General features: G+C 33.4%; 3 protein-coding genes across 3 annotated transcripts; all 3 read right to left on the bottom strand.

The window, feature by feature from the left end:
* Positions 1-624: 624 nt before the first annotated feature.
* On the bottom strand, positions 625-3781 carry LOTGIDRAFT_237143 (hypothetical protein). Its single transcript, XM_009068941.1, has 4 exons — positions 3626-3781; positions 1853-2014; positions 1196-1323; positions 625-802 (listed from the first exon to the last, which is right to left on the bottom strand). The coding sequence occupies exons 1-4, from the start codon at positions 3727-3729 to the stop codon at positions 738-740; spliced, it is 459 nt and encodes a 152-aa protein (XP_009067189.1). The 5' UTR covers positions 3730-3781; the 3' UTR covers positions 625-737.
* A 1612-nt stretch (positions 3782-5393) lies between these two features.
* LOTGIDRAFT_237142 (hypothetical protein) lies at positions 5394-8561 on the bottom strand. The gene is made up of 4 exons (XM_009068940.1): positions 8408-8561; positions 6672-6833; positions 5944-6071; positions 5394-5572 (listed from the first exon to the last, which is right to left on the bottom strand). Exons 1-4 carry the CDS (start codon positions 8530-8532, stop codon positions 5505-5507), a joined length of 483 nt encoding a protein of 160 aa, XP_009067188.1. The 5' UTR covers positions 8533-8561; the 3' UTR covers positions 5394-5504.
* A 4837-nt stretch (positions 8562-13398) lies between these two features.
* On the bottom strand, positions 13399-17580 carry LOTGIDRAFT_237141 (hypothetical protein). Its single transcript, XM_009068939.1, has 5 exons — positions 17496-17580; positions 16744-16884; positions 15879-16006; positions 15018-15130; positions 13399-13939 (listed from the first exon to the last, which is right to left on the bottom strand). The coding sequence occupies exons 1-4, from the start codon at positions 17510-17512 to the stop codon at positions 15051-15053; spliced, it is 366 nt and encodes a 121-aa protein (XP_009067187.1). The 5' UTR covers positions 17513-17580; the 3' UTR covers positions 13399-13939; positions 15018-15050.
* Between the last annotated feature and the right edge of the window lie 264 nt (positions 17581-17844).

Genomic DNA, 17844 nt, shown 5'->3' with positions numbered 1-17844 from the left:
GATGCTTTTGATGGCGTTCAATTCAGTTTTTTCTCATTCCTTTATATAGCGAAACGTTTTAAAAACATTTTGTATCATTCTGTAGCTGTGTGATATTTTCTCCCATCAGCCATTAGTTGAAGGGAGGTAACTACTAAAAGTGATACCCGTTTACAATTTATGTCTGAAGCACTATTTTAACAGTGTAACCCTTTTACAATTGATGTATTTTAAGAGAGATGTTGCTCTACTATTGATGTTATTGAGCACTATTTCAACAGTGATGTTGCTCAACTATCGATGTTATTATACACTATTTTGTCAACACAGGTTTCATACTTCCAGTACCGTATCAAAGGGAATGGACATTGTGCTAGGGCCCTCCCCCAGGCCTGTGAAAAGTCTTATTCCGAAGTGACAATTAAGCCCTCTCACTTCTAAAAATTGATCTCAGACCATCTGTAATCTGTTGTCCTGTCTGTTGTCCTGGAGCATCTTGCAGCCCCCGGCTTCAAGGGGCTTTGAGCCTCGCCTCGCCTCGCCTCGGAGAGACACCTTTCAATTTTGGCCTCCATCTACGGTATTATCTAAATACGCCCCTGCAGACCTGTGATGTGCTTCATATGCTTAAATTGACAAACAGAAAACTATTGAAATTGTGTGTATATTTGGGTACAGCACAGTTATTAAAACAGATTTTGTTCCAAGGGCTGTCAATATCTCTGTAGTCTGCGTATTATATTTAAGTTTTTCGCTCTTTAATGGCTGCTTTTGGTAAAGTTAAAAACTACAAATTCTTCATGATTGGGTATGTAACTTGCACCTGAAAATAAATCAATTAGAATAGGTAAAAGAATAGCTTAGGTAGACTGATATATTTTTTGATCAGTTAATTACCAACGATTGAAAGCGACTACCGGCATCTGATCAATTACAATCTGGAATAGGAGCTCGTGTCATATAAATTCAGAAGAAAAAGAAAGAATCAACTAAATTTGACAAGGATTACAAATTATTCTTTCTACTAACTGGTGCTTAACCAACTTCTTTCAATTGATTTTTCCGTACCAATTTACAGCTTGGTCGACTGAAATTACAAGGGCAGGTCATCGGATTAGTAGACGCCGACTGTGAATCCTACGAACACTATTTGTGCGACGTAACCAGGCACATGACTCTTGAACAGACTATGCTACAGAACTCCATAATAGCTTACCTTCATCTACTTGTGCAAAATCAGAATTCAAAATTTCCCAAAACGTCTGGTCGGGATCCCATTTACCGGCCAAACCATTGATCGAATTTATAAAGTACCCCATACCGGGAAAATAAGTTGATGAAAACCTACAATAAATTAATCAAGTACTAACGATCCGAACCGCAAAATGAAACCCGAAATACAAAAACAACACAAAGGCGAAACATTGGTCGCAGCTAATAAACTCCTCCCACGAGAAATTATATCTATCGTAAGTGAGTAAGTATTTCATAATGAAAAGTGGTTATCAGGTGTTTAGCAGAGTAAGCATACTCTGTCTAGCGACGTAATTTCATCATTGGACTAAGGAGTTATTTCCCTTGAATTAAAAATTCAGCAAATTATGTTTATTGAAGTGTATATAATGTTTCAATGCAATAGGCTTAGTTGTTTGGTAGATGGCAGACTTATGTTCGCTTACAGCGGGTGTTAATATCACAAAGAATGAAAAAAACATAAGCTATGTTATACCATAGCATTAGAGTGTAGCGCTTAAAACTATTATTGAAAGTGAAAGTCGACTTAATCACTAACCAAATTACGAGAAGAAATAATAATATTAAAGTCGTTGCAAACGAATTTCTGACATCTGGTTCAAGGATTAGTAACACCTACTTGAAATGTTTATCTTTTTCTGCAGCTAGCTCCAGATGACGAATCAGTTGATGCTTCGGTACATCATGTAGAGTGACGTTGTATTCGAAGTATTCTGGCTGTATCTTGTTCTGTATTGTTAGATGGACATCAATTTTCTCGAAGCTCTCACAATCAGAAGGTCTGAAACCACAATGTCGAGAAATTAGTATTACAGGCACGCTTAAAGAACGCTAGTTAAGAAATGTGAATTTCATAAAACTTTACCAAATGAATGACAATATCAAATGAACAATATAAAAGCGAAAATGTAAGAAATTTTACGTTTTTAATCAAATGGATATTTATGTTTTTGAGATCCAGGTACAATGAAAAATGCTACAAATACTTGGCAACTAAATCATAATATTTTAAATGTTATCGATTTGGTACCTGTATACGCGAAATGATAACTAATTTTCTTCAAACTTCTCACAAGTTTGAAGGAAATACACTCCAAATTGTTCTAAATGAGATTTAAGAAGCCCTAATTCTAAAGACGTAATATTAATAATAATAGTTTATTCAGTAAAGATGACAACAGGCCCATAGATACATCAATTCATAATATACATATTCATATATACAATAATAGTTATATAATAATTGATTCTAGAAAATGGTATGGTCAATATGACAATGAAATAATCAAATTAAGTTAAATCATCTTAACTTATTAAACAGTCTTCACTTTGATCTGAATGCCATTGCGTTATCTATATACAATGAAATAGATCTCAATTGTGTTACATCAGTTATTGAACATAGGTTAGAAACTTTATAAAGATTACCTGGCTCTATAATGTAGCTTGGTATCAACGTAATCTAATGGCCTCATAACCTGAACATTTTAACATAACATGAAATATATCTTCTTTTGTATAACCACATAATTGACACGATTCACTGTTAGTGAAATTGCGTTTGTACATATTTGAAGCTATTGGAAATAAATTTAAACAAAGACGTAATCAACTATCGTGTTGAAAACAATTTTGAGTCGCGATAGATATATGTGTTATCTATTATATATGTGTTGGCGAAGGGCGTACATAATATACTTAGCGGACCGTAACAAAGAATGCGATGGTTTTAAAACCTGTTTTTGTGTGTCCCCATACACGTATCTAGCATGAAAACAATGTGCCCGGATATCGAAAATGAAACTTGGATGGGATATCAGGCACGGCCTAGGGTAGCATGAAGTACATAATGCTGCAAATAATTCTCCGAATACTAAAAGAAAATGTTAGTCTTATGAGATTTCGTATAGTATATTGTAGTTGGATACTTTTGTTCATAGCATGTGCCATGTCGAATGCTCCCACTTGGGGACAAGTCCCTGTGGACGAAAACCTTGGCTATAATAGTTAGTTTCAACTACGAAGTTAGTAACACTCCTCAATATTATAACATTTTGAACAGTACAATATATCCCGGATATCTTCCATTTGTAATTTAATTTATATGGTGGTTATGTAAAAAATGTCTTCATTACATAAGCCCCTACGTGTAAAACAGACAACAAATCATAAGACGTAAAAACACATAATACTGTTCTTCTAGATATTGAAGGACGGGGGCCGAGAATCCAGTTATATGAAACATTTGAAGGTGAAGGTTTGATCGACTAGATGTGGTACCATCATTGAAGCGACATTGATGTTTGGCAGCAAAATTAATTTAGAAGAATTTACAAAAAATCAAAAAAATGAATTGAACAGATTTTCAAAGTTTCCGTATTCAATATGTTACCTGGCTATATGAGAATCGTCTTTACTTTTCCCTCGGTTACAACCAGCTACTGCGAAAATGCAACACAAAGCAAGAAGACATACATGTTTCAATACGATCTCCATCTTGTTATGCGATCTGTTTTATAGTTAAGTTAATACACTCGTATTCAATGACACGGTAACCTGATGTATAAATATTGTTTGTATTTATCAACAAGGACCTCGTGTTTAAAGACGCAATATCTATTTACGTATCAGTGCTACAAAGAATGTTATCCAGTTTATGAATCTATATTTATGTAATTGTTACTGCATACTTTATATTTTACAAATACCATAATGAAATAAATTTTTCATGAAATACTGTTATTTGAATAGAAAAATTTGATAAAAATGAAAACTATTTCGTCTTGCGAATTTTTTAATTACACAGTGATTTGACCGTGCCAAAATCACTACGCTATTCTAGCAAATCAAAGTCCATCTTCAAACAAGAGTTATCTGCTCTTACCCACAATCCTTGCAATAAGCCTTTCATGCTCGAGAGTGTGGACTAGTTAAAGGGTACGCTTAATGCACATATTATATGTCATCCCAAACAATATACTAACTAAAAGCACTTATATAGATTTCGTATCATAACTGAATAGACCTCATCTGTATTATTATAATAGCATGTAATGCTTTGGGCTCACGAACGGTTTTGGACGACGATTTTTGTCGCCGACGCGAATCTGGAGTACAATATCTCCTGTGCCCACACTTTCATGACAACATTATTTCATTACAGACAGCATTTTTTTCTCGTTCGCGATTTTTTCTTCTGTAACCCATTGAACCATTTGTCCCACACACGACTTCGTGGTCCAGGGTCAAATTTCTGACTTCTGAAGTGTTTAAGGGGAATTGTGGAGCTTTTTGTCTTCTGCCATTGTCTGGGTTTAGAATGTAAATATTTGGGAGAGTTTTGTTTTCATTAAAGAAATCGTCTCATATCATTGCGTTACTGTAGGCAAAACGAAACTTTGTGAATTTCAGAACAGCGAACAATATTTTCCGACTGTCAAATCTTTATACGAATAAATTAATGATTTTTGGTGTGTAAATTTACATTGAATAGAAACACACTTTCTTCCCAGAAGTTTCAACAAAATGTCCTAAATTGTTGTTGAAATTTGTCAATAATAAAATGATTTCATAGAGATAATGTGCGTTGATGTTCATATAAAAGGTGTTCATGTTAATATTAAAAGGAGTTCATGTTAATATTAAAACGTGTTCATGTTAATATTAAAAGGTCAAGTCATTCTTAGACTAACAGTACGGTGGGTGTAAAATTCCGAAATCCTCGAATTGGGTCAGAAATTGTGCTCAAATCTTGGAATGTCAACAAATGAATTATTTAAAAAAAATTTTATTATCATAATTATCATGATTATTCGTGTACATTAATGTTAGTGATGTACGTTATGATAACGCAGCAAAATCAATTGATGTGATTTAATTATCAAAATAAGAATAAATATTAATTTGTGGTCAATGACAAATAACGCACCATGGATTTGAGAGCAATATTAGAAGTTCCAGCTGGCTCTATCAGTTCCCAAAACGATGAAAATATTTTTAAACATTCAACTGCTACACCTCAAAGATCAACAGTTTGGCCGTGATTATGTAAGGGCCTATATAATTTATAATATATTAAAACATATTTTAAAGAAATATCTTATTGATGTATACTTTTGCACGAGTCATACAAAATACAATAAAATTTAGTTACTACGTAACCCCCCCCCCCTCCCTCCCCCCGATCAACAGGTTTTGCTATAATTTTTTGTAAATTACAAATCGATATCTTTGTAGTTTGCGTATCATATATGATCATGGGTTATCGACATTTATTTTGTGCTTCTTGTAAAGTTAAAAGTCACCAATTCGCCATGAGTAGGTACATAACTACCTACACCTGAAAAGAAATGAAATAGAATAAAAGGAGGGCTTGTCAAATGGTAAAATTTCAAAAAAACTGATCAATAGAGTCTACCAATACGCATCCATCAGTTGACCATGTTCAACTTCCTAGCAAACTTGCAATCTCATCATCTGCCTGGGAAACCGAATTTTTTCATGTCGACTTCGACGGATGCTTTGATTGGCTTAGACAACCTGAGACGATATTAATATTTATTTTTGTTAAATTGCAGGAACCACAGACGTTTGAATGAAAATCGAAATGCTATCGGTGTTCACGATACACGATAAAACTATAAGAAAACCTCTGTATTCTAACCAATTGTACCGAAGAATGACAACGCGTCATATAATTTTCTTACTTACCTAATTCTGTCTGTTCCAAATGGGAATTCAAAATTTCCCAATAGGTCTTGTCGGGATTCCATTTACCGAATAATCCATTGATCGAATCAATAAAATATCCCAGACCAGCAAAATAAGTTGCTGAAAATCTGCAAATATTAAATTAGAAGTGATTTAATAATAAAGAGTTATTTCCCTTGAAGTTATAATTTCGCAAATGAGGTTGATTAAAATCTAAATCGAAAATAATTTTCATATTTATTGAGTAAAATAAGTGTTACTGTGTATATGCACCATTTTGCACCTCAGTCTCAGAAACGTTTTATTTAGCTATGCCAATTGTGTTTACTGTGGACATTTGAAACTTCAAATCCAGAAGTATCCGCGTTTGAAAGTTAAAAGACGAGTAGTCCTTTCTTGAGACACTGTCATATAGTTAAGACGTCTATAGAAATAGGAGGAGAAATTCCTTGTTGATATATTTTGAAGGAATTATGCGATTTCCGTACATTTCTGGTATCGGTACTTCTGAAGACTATTTACATATTCAAGACTCAAATCAACCCCCAGCATGGAATTTGAATATGAAATATGCCATTCAGTTTAAATAGCAAATACATTGCTAGCTAATTTTTATCTGATTTTTCTGAAATTTGATTTATATTCAGGAGATCTTGGTCAAGTTTTTCGATGAACGATTTTTTAATTGTTGCTTTCTGACATTTAGCTCAGTGCTTAACAACACCTACTTGAAATGTTTATCTTTTTCTGCAGCTAGCTCCAGATGACGAATCAGTTGATGCTTCGGTACATCATGTAGAGTGACGTTGTATTCGAAGTATTCTGGCTGTAGTTGGTTCTGTAATGTTAGATGGACATCAATTTTCTCGAAGCTCTCACAATCAGAAGGTCTGAAACCACAATGTCGAGAAATTAATCATTAATCATGCGGGCAAATTGTGAAAGGAAAGGACCTTGTACACCACATTCAATTTAATTACAACTTTGCAAATTGAATTCCATCAATGAAAATTGTGAGGGCGAAAATGGATGTCCAGAATATTGAAAACATACAAGTTTTGTTACATTTCTGCATTTATCAAAGTTCCAAATGCTTGGCAAATATTTCATATCCAAATAATGGCTGCAGCTATATCGTGAATTAATTTAAAAATTGTATTTGTATCTACGACTATTTTTTATCATATTGGCCCGCATGCAGCAAATAGAATAGAATTATTTTAAACCTTAAATAGATTTAGTTAAATGTAATGAGAAATAATTCTAGTTCTTGTATGCACCAACTTACTATTAACTTATTATACTCATACTGTAATGTAATTGATACCTAATTGTCCACTCGAACCACCCACTATACCAAATATATATATGACAAATGAAAAAGCTGGACAGATTTTTTCTGATAATTGTCTCACTGTCGAAAAGTGGATTTATCTTGTTACTAAACTCTATGGACTCTCAACTCGCAACTTAGAACTATCGTGAACATTATCAGCAAGGGTTAGATAAAAGACTTCTATCTCAGGTGGAAAAAATAAATGCCAGAATTAATGTGATATGAATTCCATTGCTTATTTCTTATTTTGGGAAGTAGATGTGCCATGCAATGGCCCGGATTTAAAAATTTGAAAAGAAAAGCATGAAAAAGTTGCAATCTGTGACATGTCTTTATATAGAAATCCATCTTAGTCGACTAAAAATTGGTCCATTTTGAAAACCCTTTAGAGCAACAAAGGGGATTTCCCTGATTTACAAACGGAATTAGCATTTAATTAGCCAATTTTAAATATATTTAAGATAAATTTATGTGGTGAATGTTATTCGGGCAGAATAGAATGAAATTAGGCTTAATTCTATTTGGTGCATTCGGGCCATCATATTAAGAATGATGGCATTTAGCTTAAAACAGTTCTTGATGCACTGGACCAACTTATATAGATGTAATCACCTATCATGGCGAAAAGCATTTTCGAGTCAATTTTATTGACATCTTAACTTTATACCAACGACATAATGATGTTTTATCAAGTTTATTTATGTATTGCAACACTCACTACAAACCGGATATAGCTTCAATGATTTGTCAATAGTCAACTTGACCTTACAAAATGTCACCAAGTTGAACAAACCCAAACACGGAAGAAGCCTACGCCAAATCCTTTCGTGATGGAAAAACAGACACAAAGCATAAGAAATGCATAAAAATAACTGATCATCTAGATACCGAAGTACATATGCCAAGAACCTAATACTTGAATTTTCATTGAGACTATGTTTTAATATTATTAATCACTTTTGTTTTTATAACTTAGTAGAGGCCTGATCCGAATGGATATCTTTATGCCTTGCTGTTATTGATAAATTGTTGGTAATTAGACGTGACGAAAAAAAGAACTCGAATGAATCAATTGATATGTCACAACTATATTTCTAGTCTGAAGTCTTAATAATCAAATTGTGTTACCTTGGTGGTGTCTTTGGATAGGCTGTTTTAGAATGGTCTTTCTTTGTCGCCTGGGAAGATCCATCTACTGTGAATAAGCAACACAGAGCAAGAACAAGACATATACGTTTCAATAGCGTCTCCATCTTGTTATGCGATTTCTTCTATATTTATTTTAGATCCGTGTTGAATAGCGCGGCTGACTATTGTAAATTATTGCAAGTGTATTTTGTCAACAAGTGTTTGTTAAAAGATATGATTTATGCACCCACCGTCTTAATATGCCTGATAATAATGTACATTGTACTCACAAAAAAACAGGTGACAATTTTGGACCAATTGTACCTTAACTAAGCCAATCACTAATTGTGTTCACAGCTGACCATAGAAATTTGAGCCTTCAAATCCATGTTTGCCCTTATTCTCCGTGATTGAATGTTAAAATGAAGACTCATACTTTCTTGATTCTCCGCCAATAATGGGAAAGACATATATAGAAAATGAAAGTAACATTGAAGTATATTTGATTAAGAGATTGTTGTGCAATTCTGGTAATTCTATTACATATCTGAGCCAGCCTGGTTTGGTGGCCTCCACACAGACCAAATTAGAAATGACATTCAAATATCACAGTCACAGAAATATCCAATCATCAAAATGTTAAACAAGAACCTCTCAAAAAAAAAAGAACAGTGAAAGCACCAATACCTTTCTCTTTTAGCCTTTCGTCCTAACTCATGCAGATCCGACTCAAGAGTTGCAATCTCTCGACAGGAAACCAGGCCCAGAAAACAACACCACAGCAATGCTGCAACCGTGTTGTCTCTCCGGTGTCCTGCCTGCAACTGATTAAGTTAAAACCTGTACTTAAATAATTCAAAAACAGTACTCAATAGTTCTTATAATATATCTGATACAAGACGTCAAGACATAACGTGTTTGTCTTATTAAGCAGTTTCCACGAAAATAGGTGACGCATTATGCAACCATTGTTGAGTTCTTTACTCATAAAAGAAAAGAAAGTCAAAGAAAAAGAGAACAATTATTTTATTGAATTAATAAGAACACTATTTTGGATATACTACTCCTTCCTTTAATTTATGCAACGTTTCAATTCACATACAGGACTCTTTATCAAGCACGAAATAATAAAGATAGTAAAGGTTGGTTGGTCGGTAGAAGTCTTAACGTTCGCTTCCAGCGGATACTAATATCTCAAACTAGGGAGTTGTTGGTAGTCGTAGTAGTTGGAATGAGAATATGGATATTAAACAGAACGACAAGTATAAATACAGTAAAAAACTGACATCTGTAACTCCCTAAGATTAGTGATAAAGCACTGGTTGATACAGAAGCACTACAATGTAATCAATAAGCAATGAAGATAAACAAACATAATAAATTAGTTCACAATTGGTAATATCGATAAGGGCTAGCATATATTGAGAGTTAGGATAGGGGTGGAAGAGAATTAAGTCATCACACATATATTTCAGAGGTGTCCTTTATCCCCGAAGAAACATCATGGAAATGAATCCTAATGTGCATGAATATCCGTTTAACTACTGTAATACAAGTAAATAAAACAATTGCAGTCAAGGTAAAAGTACAGAATAAGTTAGCTTATCAATGTACCAGCTGCTGTTCAGAATAGTAAAAAAATGGTTTTGTGTGCATTGGATTGAATTGATAAAATGTCATATTTCCAATCTATTTAATTAAATATTTCAAACCATTTTGTGTCAAAGTCACCTTCAAATGCGCTAACTTTGACACGTATTTATACAGATCGAAAAAATACGTAGCAAAACCCAGTAGAAATATACTTAATACAACAATAAATTTTAAGCAAACGAGTTCTTAAATCTTTCAAGTAAGATTACATTTTTTAACATTCAACTGCAACACCTAAAAACTAAGCAGTTGCAAATGTTGCTCTTTTTAAAAAAAAAGTTATGTAAGATACCTATATGTTAAAACTATAAAAAGAAATCTTAAATTTTGGTTTCACTGTAATGTCAATCATTATCTTTGTAGTCTGTATTATATATGATCATGGATTATCGCCCTTTATTGGTATTTTGTAAAGTTAAAAATCACCACTTCGCCATTGGAAGGTTCATACTTACTTACACCTGAAAAGGAATGAAATAGAATAAAAGGATGTATGGTCAACTGGTAAAGAATCTGATCAATATCTAGATTATGTCTACCTGTATGCATCCAGCGACTGAAACTTTCGCAGTTGCCTAAGTTGATCATGTTTAACTTCATAGCAAAACTGTAATCTCATAATCTGTCTGGGAAACAGGAATTTTCTTGTCACATTGACGAATGTTTTGAATAGTCGATTTTACAATTTATTTTTTGTGGAATTGCAGGAACCACAGATGTCTGTCTAAAAATTGGAATGGTGCCAATTTATGCTATCGAAACATACAAAAAATTCTTTACAACCTCCTTAAACAGATTAAGTTTAAACGCGGAATTGAGCAATACCAAGGTAAGAATTTCGTGTTATATTATTGTCATCCATTTGACCAATCGTACCGGTCTAAAAACGGGAATATTAAAGCTCAGCTACTCCGTAATAGTGTTCGCAGCCCACCATCGAAATTTGAGCCTTCAAATTCATGTCTATGCACATTTAGCTGCGTTTGAAAGTTAAAATGATTCTCCACAATGATAGACATATATAGAAAAAGTTAGATTTGTAGTACGACAAGAAATACTGGTACAATCATCAGAAATTGCATGTATTATAACGTAACGGCATGCATTATTTTAGTTGGGAATTCAAAGATCAGAATAAATTGCTGAAAATCTGCAAATGTAATATTAAAATGATTTAATTATGATGTTATTAGTACAGTTATTGCCCTTGAAGTTTTAATTTTGCAAATAAGGTTTATTAGTAACGTTCGAGTAATATCATCGAGTAATATGTTATTGCATTCCAAGACATTTATTTAAGACATTCTCGAGAGTTTTTTTTTAGATAATTGCAGCTCCCCATTGATTGATGGCTTCCTGTGCGCATTAGTCTATGATTAAACCCTTTAAAAAATGTGGGAGCCGCGGTGGCTCGCTAACCTGAAGGTCCAGGGTTCAATACCGGCATAGGTCGAGATAATACCTTCGGATTTTTCAACCCGGTTTCCCTCTGTCAGTGATGCAGGTAAGAAGGCTGACATGGAAAAAGCTTCTAGTCGTTCGGATGGGCCAATAAACCGAGGCCCCGTGTGCTACAGGCTGTGCACGTTAAAGATCCCTCGACAGTTGGAAATCGAAAAAGAGCAGGCTAATGCCGCTATCCTGGCAAAATGATGGATCAATTTCTGCTTTCGCAACTTTGGACTGCTCTAGCACGTGACCTACTTAACCTAGAGGGTTATTTTTTTCGGTTTCCTAATGTGCTTCTCATGCCCTTTACATAGATATATAACAATCGTTCTTTTAAAGCAAAATTGAAATTCGTGATTTTTTTAAATTTGAGGTTTTTTTTTACAATATTTGCGACTTTTTGAGCTTGGTATATGTATATCTTATGATCTATTTGATGTAGAACCTTGATATTTGGTATACAACTAGACACTTTGAATATGAATTCACCTATGTCAAAAAAACTTATGTGGGCGTGGCACATCCGGGTTGAATTACTAATTGTTTACATTTAGAGGCAGGGGCATAACTCGCATAGAATGCGTTTGTTCAAAAAGGCACACAATTACCTCATCCTTTTGGCCTGTTTGTGTTAACAGCTCAGTTGTTTCAGCTTTATAGTTCCAAAAAAGGATTTTTTACATTTGGATATTTTCATTTTTCGATTTTGACCTTTGTTGACTTTTGTTGACCTATATTTTTTGACCTCTATTATGTAGGAACTTTAAATTTGGAACATAACGTAACATTTGGAATATTAATTAAGCTATGCAAAAGAAATAGAGGTGGGCGTGGCACTTCCGGGTTAAATTACTCATTATTGACATTTTTGGCCAGGGGCATAACTCGCAAAGTATACATTTGTTCAAAATGGAACTTTGCATACAATTACCTCATATTGTGAGCCACTTTGTCTTAGAATTTCGGTTGTTTCCGCTTCTTAGTTCAAAAAAAGGAACAGGTTTTGGAAATTCAAAATTTTCAATTTTTGACCTTGACCTTGTAGGATCAAACGTCATTGGCATTGGCTATCTATTTGTACTTTCATATTTGCTGTCCTATGTCAACTTCCGGTTTTATAGTCGAGTGCAATTAGAAATTTGATGACGTATATCTCTTGATCTTGACCTTTTTAGACCTTCTCTTTTACAAGATCAAAGGTCATTGACCTTGGCTATCTGCTGATACTTTCATTTGTGAGGTCTGACGTCTACTTCCGGTATTAGAATCTTCTAAAAAATGAAAATTTCTCAACTTTAGACTGTTCTTGCGCTTGATCTAATTATCGTGGAAGGATGATTTTTTCGGGGTCTTTTGCAATTTGCTACATTTGCAAAGTCCCACTCTGTGCCACGAGTGGCTCTAGTTATTATTATTATAGAAAGAATCTTTGTACTTTAAAAATGTGTGTTATTGTGTGCATTGCCATTATGTGATCGAGCCTATGTACATTTCTATATTGTATATTTTGTTTCTAGGCTATGAATTGTTGTCCCCTGCTGTTAACTCCGTGTCGGTATTTCTGTATGACTCACAGTATTTAGTAATTAGCAGTTACAAGCATGATGTAAATTACTACTTTATAGAAGTACAAGAGACATATGTAGTAACTCTTTCGGTGTGTACTAGTTTATTGTTTTTAGTTGATTCCTTCTTGTTCCTACAGGTGGATTAACTTTAAAACCTTGGTAACCGAGTCAACCCATGAGTCCGAAGACAACCCTCTCCTTTGGCGTGCATATCATACTAACGAAGAAGATGCTAGTTTCGGGTTTTGTAGCCAATACACAGTAGGGACATTACATTGCAATATAAGACCATAAAGTATGATAGTTGATAGATAAAAGACAAAACCTGAAAAATTTTTAATACTACTAGCGAAGTCATTTGCAGGTTATCATGTAGGAGATAATATAATATAATAAAACTATTAAAAGAATCAAGAAAATTTATCAATTACAAATCAATATCTTTGTCTGCGTATCATATATGAGCATGGGTTATCGACATTTATTGTGTGCTTCTTGTAAGTCACCACTTTGTCATTACTAGGTTTATAACTACTTGATCTTATGAATTAATAGAAAAGTCATTTACAGGTTATCACGTAGGAAATAATATAATATAATAAAAAATTTTAAGGAATCAAGAAAATAGGTTATAAATTACAAATCAATATCTTTGTAGTCTGCGTATCATATATGAGCATGGGTTATCGACATTTATTGTGTGCTTCTTGTAAGTCACCACTTTGTTATTGCTAGGTTTATAACTACTTCATCTTATGAATTAATAGAAAAGTCATTTGCAGGTTATCATATAGGAGATAATATAATATAATCAAACTATATAAAGAATCAAGAAAATAAGTTATAAATTACAAATCAATATCTTTGTAGTCTGCGTATCATATATGGACATGGATTATGGACATTTATTGTTAGTCTCTTGTAAACTTTAAAGCCACCACTTTGGCATTGCTAGGTTTATAACTACTTGATCTTATGAATTAATAGAAAAGTCATTTCTAGGTTATCATATAGGAGATAATATAATATAATGAAACTATATAAAGAATCAAGAAAATAAGTTATAAATTACAAATCTATATATTTGTAGTCTGCGTATCATATATGAGCATGGGTTATCGCCATTTATTGTCTGTCTCTTGTAAACTTTAAAGCCACCACTTTGCCATTGCTAGGTTTATAACTACTTGATCTTTTGAATTAATAGAAAAGTCATTTGCAGGTTATCACGTAGGAAATAATATAATATAATCAAACTATATAAAGAATCAAGAAAATAAGTTATAAATTACAAATCAATATCTTTGTCTGCGTATCATATATGAGCATGGGTTATCGACATTTATTGTGTGCTTCTTGTAAGTTACCACTTTGTCATTACTAGGTTTATAACTACTTGATCTTATGAATTAATAGAAAAGTCATTTACAGGTTATCACGTAGGAAATAATATAATATAATCAAACTATATAAAGAATCAAGAAAATAAGTTATAAATTACAAATCAATATCTTTGTAGTCTGCGTATCATATAATATGGACATGGATTATTTATTGTGTGCTTCTTGTAAGTCACCACTTTGTCATTACTAGGTTTATAACTACTTGATCTTATGAATTAATAGAAAAGTCATTTACAGGTTATCACGTAGGAAATAATATAATATAATAAAAAATTTTAAGGAATCAAGAAAATAGGTTATAAATTACAAATCAATATCTTTGTAGTCTGCGTATCATATATGGACATGGGTTATGGACATTTATTGTCTGTCTCTTGTAAAGTTAAAAGTCACCACTTCGCCATTGCAAGGTTTATAACTACTTGATCTTATGAATTAATAGAAAAGTCATTTCTAGGTTATCATATAGGAGATAATATAATATAATGAAACTATATAAAGAATCAAGAAAGTAAGTCATAAATTACAAATCAATATCTTTGTAGTCTGCGTATCATATATGAGCATGGGTTATGGACATTTATTGTCTGTCTCTTTTTTAAAGTTAAAAGTCACCACTTCGCCATTGCAAGGTTTATAACTACTTGCACCTAAAAAAAATAAATAGAATAGAAGGAGTGCTGGTCAACTGGCAGAATTTTAAAGAATCTGATCAATACCTAGATTATGTCTGCCTGTACGCATCCAGCGACTGAAAGATTTCCTCGTTTCTAGCAAAACTATACTCTTAAAATCTGCCTGATAGACATGGTAGAAATTTTTCATGTCGACTTCGACGGAAGCATTCATTTGCTTGTTTCGTGGAATTGCAGGAATCACAGACGTCTGAATGAAAATCGAAATGGTGCAAATTAATGCTATCGGTGTCCCCGATACAAATAAACATGTTAGAAAAGAACCTCTTAAACAGAATTGAAATTCGGAATTAAGCAATAACATTAAATGCCAGGGTAAGTGTTGAGTTTAATTATTTTAATGTTTGCAATCCCTTTTAAGGAACACGTTCGTCATCAGTTTGACCAATCGTACCTCAGTCTCAAAAAACCGGAATATTTTAGCTAAGCTGGTCCCTAAAATTTAGCCTTCATTACAAATTCACTGTGTGTCCACAACTTTCTGCGTTTGAAAGTTCATTATAGAAAAAACATATAGAAAATGAAAGTGAGATTAATAGTAAGATAGCAAATAATGGTACAATCATCAGAAAATTGAATAGATTGTGTATTGTAACGGCATGCATTTTTTTTTAATTGGGAGTTCAAAGATATAAAGTTCAGTATTCTAACCAAATGTTCTAAAGAATGTTTTATATCCGACATACCTCGTATTATGACTTACCTACTGGTATCTGTTTCAAATCAGAATCCAAAATTTCCCAATAGGTCTTGTCGGGATCCCATTCACCGGCCAAACCATTGATCGCATCAATAAAATAACCTTTACCATCAAAATAAGTTGCTGTAAATCTGCAAATATCAAATTAAACTGATTTAATCAAATTCTTAAGAGTATTTTTCAACTCGCCATTGATTGATGGCTTCTTGCGCGCATTAATCTATGAATCAACCCTTGATTGACCCAAAATGTGAATATGTTAATCATAAATTCAGTTTACATATCAAATACATTTGATAAAAATTTTAGCATCTAAAATTGTTCGAATTACCAGACATTTAATTTTTTCACCCGGTTTCCCCCTGTCAGTGATGCAGGTACGAGGGGCTGACATGAAAAAAGCGTCTAGTCGTTCGGATCGGACAATAAACCGAGGCCCCGTGTTCTACAGGCTGTGCACGTTAAAGATCCCTCGACAGTTGGAAATCGAAAAAGAGCAGGCTAATGGCAAAATTTCCCTCATTGCACCCTACATGGCGTTGCCCGTCTTCATTAGCCCACATGGTGCAGAAAAGTAGGACGTAAAACTCCATTCATTTCATTTCATTTCAGACATTTAATTACTGAGTTCTTGCTCTTGACACCACTTGGACAGAATATGCCAACTATTACCATCTAAAATTTGAAGAAAACTATTCTCCTGACGATCTTGCTCGCGACATGTACCATAAACATCTTGAAAAAGTATAGTTATTATTTGATGCTATAAAATTCGCCCAGAAACATATCAAATATGATATTACAAAGAATTGTGATTAATGGTTGATGCAATCAGAATTTTTCTGACAAATGGTCAGAAGGTACATACTTAAAATGTGGATCCTCATCTGCAGCGTGCTCCAGAAGACGAATCAATGGCTGTTTCGGTAAATTCCATAGAGTAACGCTGTATTCGAAATGTTCAGGCTGTATGTCGTTCTGTATTTTTAGTTTTACATAACAGAAACCACTGTGTCGAGGAATAAAAAATACGGACAAATTATGAGAACATGTACGTTTGAAGGGCGATAGTCATAAACTATCCATTGTTTACAAACTTTGCAAATACATTGTATTCAAAATCGAAATAGCCATAAAAATATCAATTAAGAATGATTTTATTATTATTTTTTTATTATCATATATAACCAAGGGAATGATAAAAGATAGCAATGTTCATCGTAATTTGCCCATGATTGTAATGGCAGCGATGTCGTCCTGGAGGTTGACAAGAGCCGTCAGTAAATGAAACATTCTGTGAGTAACATTTTCATACTATAAGAGCTACAAGGGCAATAAATAAATAAATCTTTTAGATAGGGTTTTTCTTTGAGTGATAATAAATAATTCCATCAAGTTTCTTTAAAATCTGTTGAGTATTGTGCCTTTCAAAATGTGTTTATAAACTTAACATTAAACGCGTTTTCTAGAACAAAAACAATAAATTAAAATGTTTCTAATTTTCAATAAGCTCAGGGGCTTCGTTTTCTTTAAGAAACCAGCTCTTCATTGTGTGCACAGACAGACACACAGAGGCGACGGCTATATGCGCCAACAAATTTCTGAGAGTAAAAAACAAACCTTAAGTATGAACCCATGTCAGTAGGTTGTTCTAGATTTCCTGTTTCTCAGACGCTGTATTTTGGTGTTCTCATTCAAGATGGACTGAAACCGAAATGTCGAGTAATTTATTACAGAACTTACCATTAAACCATACATAAAGATAGCCTAGACATGTTAATATACTCCCACTGTCAGCTTTGATTTTTAATCAGAATATTTGGTAAACAGTAACTATCACCATTATGGAATATTCAACCTTCAGTTATACACTACTTTTGAACGTTTGGGGCGATCAAAATATCAAAATCTGGCAAAAATTGTGCCTCCTAGTGTTTACGAGCTAAAAATTGATAAACGTTTTTTTTTC

This window comes from Lottia gigantea (assembly GCF_000327385.1).
Source record: "Lottia gigantea unplaced genomic scaffold LOTGIsca_96, whole genome shotgun sequence".
Taxonomy (NCBI): Eukaryota; Metazoa; Mollusca; class Gastropoda; family Lottiidae; genus Lottia; species Lottia gigantea.
This window is presented reverse-complemented; position numbering and strand designations above follow the sequence as displayed.

What these genes read in the sequence shown, in the direction of transcription:
- LOTGIDRAFT_237143 (XM_009068941.1), bottom strand. Translation starts at nt 3,729, where the DNA reads ATGGAGATCGTATTGAAACATGTATGTCTTCTTGCTTTGTGTTGCATT. An exon ending in GAAAAAGATAAACATTTCAA is followed by an intron (nt 1,324 to 1,852) that starts GTAGGTGTTACT and finishes AATTTATTGTAG; the next exon opens with GTTTTCATCAACTTATTTTC. An exon ending in TTTTGCACAAGTAGATGAAG is followed by an intron (nt 803 to 1,195) that starts GTAAGCTATTAT and finishes ATTTATTTTCAG; the next exon opens with GTGCAAGTTACATACCCAAT.
- LOTGIDRAFT_237142 (XM_009068940.1), bottom strand. Translation starts at nt 8,532, where the DNA reads ATGGAGACGCTATTGAAACGTATATGTCTTGTTCTTGCTCTGTGTTGC. An exon ending in TATCCAAAGACACCACCAAG is followed by an intron (nt 6,834 to 8,407) that starts GTAACACAATTT and finishes TTGTGGTTTCAG; the next exon opens with ACCTTCTGATTGTGAGAGCT. An exon ending in GAAAAAGATAAACATTTCAA is followed by an intron (nt 6,072 to 6,671) that starts GTAGGTGTTGTT and finishes TAATATTTGCAG; the next exon opens with ATTTTCAGCAACTTATTTTG.
- LOTGIDRAFT_237141 (XM_009068939.1), bottom strand. An exon ending in GATGAGGATCCACATTTTAA is followed by an intron (nt 16,007 to 16,743) that starts GTATGTACCTTC and finishes TGATATTTGCAG; the next exon opens with ATTTACAGCAACTTATTTTG. An exon ending in TTTGAAACAGATACCAGTAG is followed by an intron (nt 15,131 to 15,878) that starts GTAAGTCATAAT and finishes TATTTTTTTTAG; the next exon opens with GTGCAAGTAGTTATAAACCT.